The following is a 10279-nucleotide window of genomic DNA, read 5'->3' as shown; positions in this document are numbered from 1 at the left end:
TTTCTCTGTTCCGGAAATATCGCACCATGGTTGACTTTTACTCCTCTAAGTATTACTTTGACTCTTAATATCTCACATCGTGTAAAATTATAAAAAATTAATATTTGTAAAATATATATCAATACGAATCTAACATGACCCCACATGACTAAAATTTTCTTACGTACGAATCACAAAAAATGGCCAAAGTCATAGTGTGAATAATGTAAAAAACAAATGGTGCGATATTTCCAGAACGGATGAAGTATATGTATTACTCTCTACCCAATTACCTACATAATCTACTGTGTTTTTCTTAAACTATCTTGTGTGACCGGTGACCCTATACTTCTGAAGGATTAGTTTCAGCAAGTTTAAGTCCAATCACATTGTATTGCTTTTTTTTTATGTAGGAAAAAGTAATAAATAGGTCCCATTGTGACTGTATTTCTAAAATCGGTTCTACTTAGTCGATTAACCCAAAATGGGCAGAACAACTTATCCCATTTTATGTGTTTGTTCCTCCATAGTGACCAACCTATTGTTGTGGGTTAAAATCAGCGAGACAAGTTTTTTTCCTTAGAATTTATTTTTCTTCCCTTCCTTCTATTTCACCAAATGTCCTGTAAGAACAACCCAACCCCACCACAGAACAACGACTATGAAACTAAACCCCCACCCCACCACAAAAGTACCACCATGACCCAAAAGAAATTGTTTTGGGTAACAACAAATTGTTAAAAAAATCACCAACTCATCATTGTGAACTCTCGCTCATCAAATGTACGCTACACAACCTCCAATCTTTATTTGATCTTCATCTTCGAGATAAGGAGTGATATATATCCTATTTTATTTTCTCTCTCCTCTTTAACAAGGTTTAGTCATGTGCTAAATTCATGTCCCATCTCCATTGTTCATCTTTCAAATAATAAATTAAACCTTTTATTTTTTATAGATTTATTTTTTGTCTTTTCACTTCATTTGACTTCATTTTGTTTTTTTTTTGGCCAAAAAGGACCTTTTAAAGTCCAAAAATTTGTGACAAATGATCTTACAAAAAAATTGTTGTGAGATAGGACCTAAAATTGATTTTTTTTTGTTGTGAGATGGGACATTTACCCATTTTTGTTGGTTCCGGCGTTGACTCACGCATGTCGGTCACGTGCTTATTAAAAAATGATATTTTTTTTATTTTCCATAAGTTTCCCTCCAATTCCCTCCCCCGTTTAACTAACCTATAAACCTAAAAAAAACCTCTGCTTTCCCCTTCCTCGAAATTCTGTTCCCTCTGCTCTCCATCTTCTTCGACCATGTCTTCAATTCGTGCACGATAACTTAAAAAATTTTTGTTGGTTCCCATAACAATTCGACATTATTCAAACAAGGTAAGAACAAATGCCCCAATTTTTGTCGCATCAATTCGTCCAATTTGAGTTTTGTGGAAGTTAGGGTATATCAGAAATTATTTTTTAACAATCACGTGATAGGAGCGCGTGAGTCAACGTCAAAAAATTAGAGTCAACCATCGAAAAATGGGCAAATGTCTCATCTCACAACAAAAAATTTAATTTTAGGTCTTATCTCACAACTTTTTTTTAATAAGGTCCCTTGTCACAATTTTTGGACTTTAAAAGGTCATTTCTGACAAAAAATCCTTTTGTTTTTCATTTCTTAAATTAAAGATAAAAATCCCATCTTTAAAGCACTAATTTGTATCAATCTTCGATTTTTTTGAAAAAGTGATAATTAATTCGACATGATGGCATCAACATTATATTGTGGAAAACATCACCCCCCTATAATGATGGGTTATCAGTTGCTGAGTAAAGGTATCTAGATTTTCACAGTAAGGAAAGGTATGAAATTTACTTACTTGTTAGAGGTATGTAGTCGCTTAAGCGATCACAAGTCACCATTCTATTCAAGATAGCTAATTGTAAACAAGCTCTTGTACATCCAAAGCTTTTTCAAAGTCCGAAAAAAATTCTCGGAGGTGAAAAGACACCGATGGAGGAAATCTACCAAAGCTAGGCAGATTGATAGACTCCTTTCATGCGAGTAGAAGAATAGCCGCATGCACACACCTTTAACAAGCAAGTAGCTAACTCACAAATGAATTTAGGTTTTGGTACAAATTAAGGGCTTAATTTCTTCTAGGTGCATTCCAATTGGTGTGCTTGTAATTTGCACATATTTTGGAGCCATTAGAGATAATTTTATGTACATATTAGATTAGGTTAGTTACAAATATACATGTTGCATATATAACATATCCTCTTTCTATGCCTTTTGTTTTGCTTGTTTTCTATGGAGAGCTCATCTCGCCCTATTTTCATATCAAGCTATAACAACACATTGGAAGTAGGACCCCGCTAGTCCAAAGAGAGAAGTACCACGAGCATGAAGAATAAGAGTAGCCATGAGGCCCTCTTGATTATCCCTTCATCCCCATTCATCACCACCAACATAGAAAGAAAATAGCCACGAGCATGTGAATGGTGGATTATAATATATTGTTGAAAGCAACCGATTGTTATAATATCTCCGAAATGGTGGAAAGGAGATAAAACGAAGGTGGTTAATGAGGAGAAAAGGAAGGGAGCTAATGAAGAAGTGAATTGGTTGTTGAGAGTGGTAAATTTAGAGGACTATATGCTCTGAATAAGAATAAGTCTCATGGCCGCCTGGCCATTGAATTATCAAACTCATTCCATTTCTATATATCGGGATGAATCCGAAGACACCTCGTAATCTACCAACTTGGCTAACATGTATCATTAATTTAAAAGATTACACAATGATGCATGTTGTATACTCCGTATTAAATTAGTGGTACATAGCAATACTCGTCCGCATTCCTAATGCACAAAAGGAAATAAGTTACTGTAGCCATACTATGCCTTCATTCGTGAATCATGTTATTCAAACGTCAACAAAATCGAGTTTTAAGTCGAGTCGATTTTGACAAGTCTCCCTTTTCAGACCACGGTCCAACTTCACGGGCCCTGTAGGGAATCTTGGCGTTTGACATAGGTGGACAAAGAGACCCAACACAAAAAAAAAAAAACAAAGGAGCACAACAAGGTTGAAGATTGATTGTGAAGGCGGGCGGGCGCGAAGGAGGAGAGAGAAAGAGGAGACTCGTGTTGGCTTTGAGGCTGCGATGCGTGGCTTCTGCTGACAACAAAAATGGCGACAACAACAACACTCGTCTTCTTCGGATTCTCAATTCCTCGAAAATGGACAACAATCAGTTTATTACATACATATAATCAAATTCAACAATCAATTTTTTGAACCCTCTCATAAAACCCTAATCTCATACCCTCAATCCAAAATCAAACATTGTTGAGGTATGATCTTCAATCTTTGTTATTTTTCTTGTTTTATTTATTGCATTTCGTATCCACATTGTTGAGTTTTCTCCGTTTTTTCTGCTTTTCTTTATGAGTTTGATTTCAATGTTGGTTTGATTTCGTTATTTATATGGTATTGGATTATAATATATGATTTGTGCATGAGAGTGTGTTTCTTACCATTGATTATTCGAGTTTTAGAGATTAAATTTGATTTGAGAAAATTTTCATGATTTTTATTATATGTTTGTTCTGGTGTAGGAAATGGCGGAAGTGAATAAAGTTCTGTATATTGTGGTTATGGACGGAGATAACAATAAAAATGAGAAAGGGAAGATGGGGAAGGAGTCGTTTCGATATACTCGTTCCGTTTTGCAAAGTACTTTGCAACTCATGGGTTGCAAAGCTCGCCATGCTTTCAAGGTAGTTATTCTTCAATCGTTAGAAAGGGGAAGATGATGTGCATTATGCTCCGGGTTAATGTTATATGTTTTCTTATTAATTATATGTTTTTGAAGTCTTGGAAGCATGATATGCATTAAGCTCATCGGTGTTAGATCTAGTTTTTGGGTTCTCTTGCTATAAGTTAAGTCAAAATTTTCTTCTTGGTAATATACTTTTAATATTGTCAAGCGAAGAATTAAGAAGTGAAGTTTGTTTCAACTTTGATTGTAATTGGTGTTTTCTTTTAGAAGTGTATGATTTCCTGTTTGAGAGTTCGGTGTATTTAGCCTTTTCAGTCATTTCGTATAAAGAAAGCAACTTGAAGTCTGACATTCGAGTATATGATTCTGTTGTAGATATGTAGATCTGTACTGCGATTAGAAAATTACAAGAGGGTGGCAAAGAAAGAAAGCATGAGAAGGATTCAAACTTTTGGCTTGAGATTCTAAATTGAAGTTGCTTTTTCTCTTTTATTTGTTGGAAAACAAAGTTCTTTCATATTAGTTGCTTTACTTTCTGCTTGCATTTGTAGCTGGGGCACCTTTTTTTTTGTTTTTTTTTTTTGTTTATGATGGTGTTTCAACTTGGCAAATTGCGAGTACTTAAAGTACCTTAAAAATTGGCTGGCATTATTTTAATTTCATGTTATTAATTTTGAACAATTAATCTGAAGCATAATTTCTTTTCTCTTCTTGTGATTGAGAAGACTTCTAGTTATAAATCATGGTCAGTTGATGGTGGAGCTCCTTGACAATGATGAAGATAAATAATCATATGTGGGTGATTGCTAGTGTGATTGAAGTATCTCTTTCATATTGCTGTAATTTGTGTCTACAATATGGATTGCTATTGTCTGCTCACAGTTTCTTTACATGTCAACTTAACTTGTGAAGTTGTTATATTTTCATTCCGGTATGAAGGAGTATATATCTCTGCGAACCGTCAAAGGTAGTGGCGTTAGCAGTGCAGTACTAATATGCTCTGTTACCCGAACTCTTCATTTTACCTCAAATACCCATGTCGGATCCTCGACACTTGTACATGGATATGGACACTTGGACACTTTATTTTGGACCAAAATCGTGCATTTTTTCACAAAATAGCCGTGTCAGACACTTGGACACGTACCCGTGCCCGATATGGGTATCCGAGTCCGGATAACATAGCTAATATGACCATGTTTAACCCAGGTTGAATAGTCTGTTTGCCATTACTACTTTAATCTATTCTAATGTTTTACAGTTCTCTGTTTATTCACTTGGTGAGACGCCACTTAAAGTGCTAAGTTTGTCACCTATTTTTTAGATTAGCAGAAGGGTTTTCGACATGGTGAAAAGTCAAAGCTCAAGTGACACAGCAACTAGCATGGGTCTATATGGAGCCGATTTATCTTATGTAGGACCAAAGGTTCAAGAACTCCCATCTATTGGTAGTCGTCTGGTTAAAGCTCAGGTGAACAATAATTTTGTTATAGAGAAGGATGGTGCAACTAAAAGTTTGTCATCAGAGTTGTACAAAAAGCGCACAACAGTGTTCATTAGGAGAGACAAATTCTTGGATATTGTATGTGATGGTCTATCCGACTATAAATACATGGGCCCCAATCAAAGGGAAGATTTGATCTTGGCTTGCAGGTAAGCATACATTGTGTTTTTTAATTTTTATATATCTACTTCATTTCTCAAAGTTTTGTTCTCAGAAATCCTGTATTATCTTCGTTACAGCTGGATTATGTGTCAGTTTGGTGAGCGCCAAGCTTTTTCCTTTACTAGGAAAGACACTGTAATGTCTTTCTGCAAATAGAGCTTAGCTGTTTGTAACGGTTTTGTTTTCCTGTGCTGGCCCGTCTCTGATTGAGCAGGATGTTAGTTTTATACTTTGATCTGTCTTCTGTGAACTCTGTAACGGAGCTGGCTGTCATGTTTGATTTAGCTGTTGTGGCTGCTTCCTATAATTTTCTTTGATGGATCATATTTATTTAATTAGATCCCTCTATAAAGTGGTTAGGAGGGGTCTCTAGGAGGGAGAGTGGGAGACTAAGGGGCAAAATTCCTCACCAGACTATAGTTTGTGTCTCACATGAATACTTGGGAAAATGGACTTGCCAATGACCTAGTTTTTTTCTATTAAAGCTTTAAAAAGAATTATGTTAACATGTAAGTTGAAGATTGTTTTGTTTTTATGTTCATGAAATCAATTGGAAACCAATGCACCTGATTGGTATATAGGTCACTTTGTATTTGGTTTTAAAACACTAATAATCATGTATCATTTTGTATGAAGTTATTCGCATCCGATGATGGTGTGCAGTGTGCTTTATTCTGTGTTGTCTTATACTTCCATGAAATATTGTTCTTCTTCCAAGAAGTTGATAGTATAGCTATTTTGAGTTTGATTTGAGGATAATATGATGAACTGTCAAGAGTGTCAATGATCTTTATGTAAAGTCTCACAATTTTTAACTTCTAAAGTCTCACAATTTTGTTTAATAATACATTTTCAAATTATTGCCGATGTTAGCCACCAAAAGGAGACTGAGGTTGAGGCAGTCAATGTTCGGGGTTTTACGTTAATCACTGTACAAAAAGAAAACTCCTATGTATGGTGTATGCTATTTCAAGGCTTTTCATGTCCGGAAACTGTTAGAAACTCAAACTTCAAAGTCTTTCATCCCTGAAGAGCATTTGACTATCTGAGTATAGAGAAAGTTCTTTAAAATGAAATCTTTTCTGCAATATTGTTTTGTTTGACAAAATTGTTTCAGTCTCATACTTGTTCATGAATGTTACTCTGTGGACTGAGTTGCTAAGAGCTTAAGAGTGTTGGTTTAGATGTCTTCAAATGAAGTTACACCAGCCTTTTTCATTTTATTTACTAATTGTAGCTGCAGTTCCCCAGCAAATATAATTTATTTTCATCAGTTAACATGTGCTGTTCTGTACTGTTGTGGGCATATTCTGTCATAGTTATCGAGTCCAAAGTATTTATTCACTAGATACTAAAAGGTAGTAAGATCTATTTATGCTAACCATATATCTTGTACATAGTCTTATACAAATCCCGTGGTCAATTTAAACAAGACTTTTCAGTTCTGGTTCACTTGAATGATTCTGAAATATTAGTGTATGCAATTCTTGAGATGCATCTTTTACTTCCCATAGTTTGACAAAGATATGTGGAATATAGTGAAGCACTTCGTGTTGTTTGTTTCTGTTCCTTGAGGTGCGAGTCACATTGTTTTTGCTAGGTTGCCTTTTGTAACTGATTTTCCTATTTTATTCAGAATCCGTGAGAGGAAGGAATCTGTGACTATTCTGTTGTGTGGCACTAGTGGCTGTGGAAAATCTACATTGTCGTCCTTGCTGGTAATAGCACGTTTTTATGTAATATCGACTGCATTAGTAGAATATTCTGTTGCTGGGAAGGTTGCAATTGTTTGATTTCTTTTTATATCTTGTGCTGCAATCATATTCCTTGTTATAGTTTGGTGAGATCATTCAATTTGGAAGATGTCTCATAACTTATTAATTTGTTGGGTTCACTTATGTAATTTTTAAGAACTTTAGCAATCATGTAAAGATACTCATGGCATTTGAGCACCTACAATGTCACCTCTTTCTGCATGCTCTTTCCCCATGCTGTCCTGTTGCCTGTACCTGAATACACGGCATCCTACAAAATAAAAATATGAAAGGAGTAGATTATTCATGCTTCATGAAAACTTCTTATGCGCTTGTTATGTTATCTTTTTGGCTGTTTGAACATGATATCGTTTCACCAGTTTGTGCTGGGTTCCTTCAGGCGGGATTGATACCTGTCAAAATTAACTGCAAATTTGTTTTGCATGTTTTATAGGGAAGCAGACTGGGAATCACTACTGTTATATCAACAGATTCCATACGACACATGATGAGGAGTTTTGTGGATGAAAAAGAAAACCCATTGCTGTGGGCTTCAACCTATCATGCAGGGGAATGCTTGGATCCTGTTGCTGTTGCAGAAGCAAAGGCTAAAAGGAAGGCCAAGAAGAAGGCTGGGAGTACACCATTTCCAAAGGATGTACTGTCTGATAATGTTCCTAACGGAAAAACTGATCATCAAATTCCAGAGGTGGGCTCAACCAATTCTGATCTGATCAGTCCAAAACAAATGGCAGTCGAGGGGTTTAAGGCTCAGAGTGAAATGGTCATAGAGAGTCTTGATCGTCTGGTTACTGCTTGGGAAGAAAGGAAAGAGTCAGTTATTGTTGAAGGGGTGCACTTGAGTCTTAACTTCGTGGTGAGAGGAACTAATTTTAGTCCCAAATTAAATGTTTTCCCTATTCAAGTTTTATTCTCTCTGATATTGTCTTACCTTGTTTGGCAGATGGGGCTTATGAAGAAACATCCTTCAATTATACCGTTCATGATATACATTACTAACGAAGATAAACACTTGGAAAGGTTTGCAGTGCGTGCAAAGTACATGACCTTGGATCCTACAAAAAATAAATATGTTAAGTACATTAGAAACATTAGAACAATACAAGAATACTTATGCAATAGAGCTGACAAACATCTTGTCCCGAAGATCAACAATACTAACGTAGACAAAAGTGTAGCAGCAATCCATGCCACAGTGTTCAGCTGTTTACGAAGGCGTGAAGCTGGAGAGCAGCTGTATGACCCTACCACTAATACAGTAAATGCTGTTTTTGAGGAATTCAGGAATCAATGTGCAGCAGATTCTCTGAGCTCCAAAGGAATGTTTCAACTAATTCAAAGGCAGGGGTCATCAAGACATTTGATGGCTCTTCTTAACGATGACGGCTCTGTTGCAAAGGCTTGGCCGGTTAAATCTGTTGGTAGTAATGGCCATCCTGCTTTGGGGCGTGTAGCTGACACTGAGATAGGAACACCAATGTATGGCCCGCTGAAAATTGGTAAGGCAGAACCTGTAAATCTTCAGTTCGGCCATTTTGGTTTAAGTGCTTGGCCCAATGATACTGAGGGCACAAGCCATGCTGGCAGTGTTGATGAGTTTAAAGCTGAGTGCAATGGTACTGAAACTGGCAGTAAATATTATTCTTCCTGCTGCAGCTCACCCCGTATGTCTGACGGACCAGCTAAGGAGGTAATTCTATGTGAACATTTACAGTTCTAATGGGAAGCATAAATAATCCTTGATTTCATTAGTATGTTGTCTTTGACTGCACTGCGAAACCAAATTTTTGGCATCGATTTTTGTTGAGATTCTGTTATTTTCAGTTGAAGGAAGAGCTCTCGGTATCTGGCAGTGATGAAGAGGTTGATGACCCGCCTGAGGTGGATAGCGATGAGGACTTGAGTGATGGTGACAAACATACTCAAGAAGAGGTACTAATTGTTTGAATATGTTTAATGTTATCCAGTAATAAATGAATGTCGTTTTCCTTATATAGTAGTCATAATGTTACAGCAGTATATATCTATTATCTTGTAAAGTTGTGCTGATGTCTCCACTCCAAGCTCTAAAAAACTTAGGCAAATGGTGATTACCTTATGGAAAAATGGCTTTCTTACAGTTTGGGCTATTGGATACCCTTTTTATAGTTTTACAGCATTGCTTTCTGCCTTATGCTCGAAGCATTGCAAACCTGACCTTGAAATATGTTACATTTTAGGTTGAAGGTTCAGTTGATGAGGAATCCACCAAGTCAGATGAAGAGTATGATGATCTAGCTATGCAGGACGATCAAGAATATGGCTACTGTTCGGACAATGATGACGATGACTTGAAAGAAAATCCACTCCTTGGCTCGGGTAATCTGTCAACTGTGGTGAATAATAACAAGAGAGACAACTACAAGTACCCACCAACTCTTGACATGTTTTTGAGGACTAAAAGTGAACCTTTATCTGAGACATTCTGCCCCTATTCTCCTGTGGTTGCTAAGAGTGATAAGAAGACTCCTCCAGGCAGTAGTAGGATGAAGAAGCGCTCCCTCAGCATTCCAGTTACTGGAAAGCGCGGGAACGCAGCTGATGCCACCATTTAACCCTGCAATTTTCAATTGGTTATCCTTTTTTAGATCAGAAGATTCGTTTCTTTTTCTCGTTGAATGGTTTTTTGGTTCCTTAAATGACAGGATTTCTTACCCTTTCTCCTGTTGGGGACATGTAGAATTGTATTTGTATCTCTTGATCGTGCCCTTGATTGTATAGTGGATGGTGGTTGTACGTTGTAGGCTGTGATATTTTGTTTTGCCCTTGTTTTTGGTTGTTCATAATTGTAGTTATGTAGGTGTGAAATTGTGTTAGATGGTTGGTTTTCTGAAATTGCTGTATCTGAATAATGAAATTTCATTCCACTGCAGCACTTGTTTTCTTTCTTTACGTTTACCTTTAAATGTTTCTGTCTTGCTATGAATTGTGACAGGATTTGAACGCATTTATTCTTTTGATGGGACTGAATCAAATTAAACAGAATTTGAATGAAAAAAAAATCGAGTACAGGGTACGTTCTCCTTCAAACAGAAT

The 10279-nt window shown here is 36.5% G+C and overlaps 1 protein-coding gene across 1 annotated transcript; it reads left to right on the top strand.

The window, feature by feature from the left end:
* The first annotated feature begins 2911 nt into the window (after positions 1 to 2911).
* LOC110803657 (P-loop NTPase domain-containing protein LPA1 homolog 2) lies at positions 2912 to 10135 on the top strand. Its single transcript, XM_022009185.2, has 8 exons — positions 2912 to 3335; positions 3600 to 3761; positions 5088 to 5416; positions 7066 to 7147; positions 7638 to 8060; positions 8148 to 8894; positions 9029 to 9136; positions 9424 to 10135. Exons 2-8 carry the CDS (start codon positions 3603 to 3605, stop codon positions 9796 to 9798), a joined length of 2223 nt encoding a protein of 740 aa, XP_021864877.1. The 5' UTR covers positions 2912 to 3335; positions 3600 to 3602; the 3' UTR covers positions 9799 to 10135.
* The last annotated feature ends 144 nt before the right edge of the window (positions 10136 to 10279 follow it).

This window comes from Spinacia oleracea, chromosome 2 (genome assembly GCF_020520425.1).
Source record: "Spinacia oleracea cultivar Varoflay chromosome 2, BTI_SOV_V1, whole genome shotgun sequence".
In the NCBI taxonomy this organism is placed as follows: domain Eukaryota; kingdom Viridiplantae; phylum Streptophyta; class Magnoliopsida; order Caryophyllales; family Amaranthaceae; genus Spinacia; species Spinacia oleracea.
This window is presented reverse-complemented; position numbering and strand designations above follow the sequence as displayed.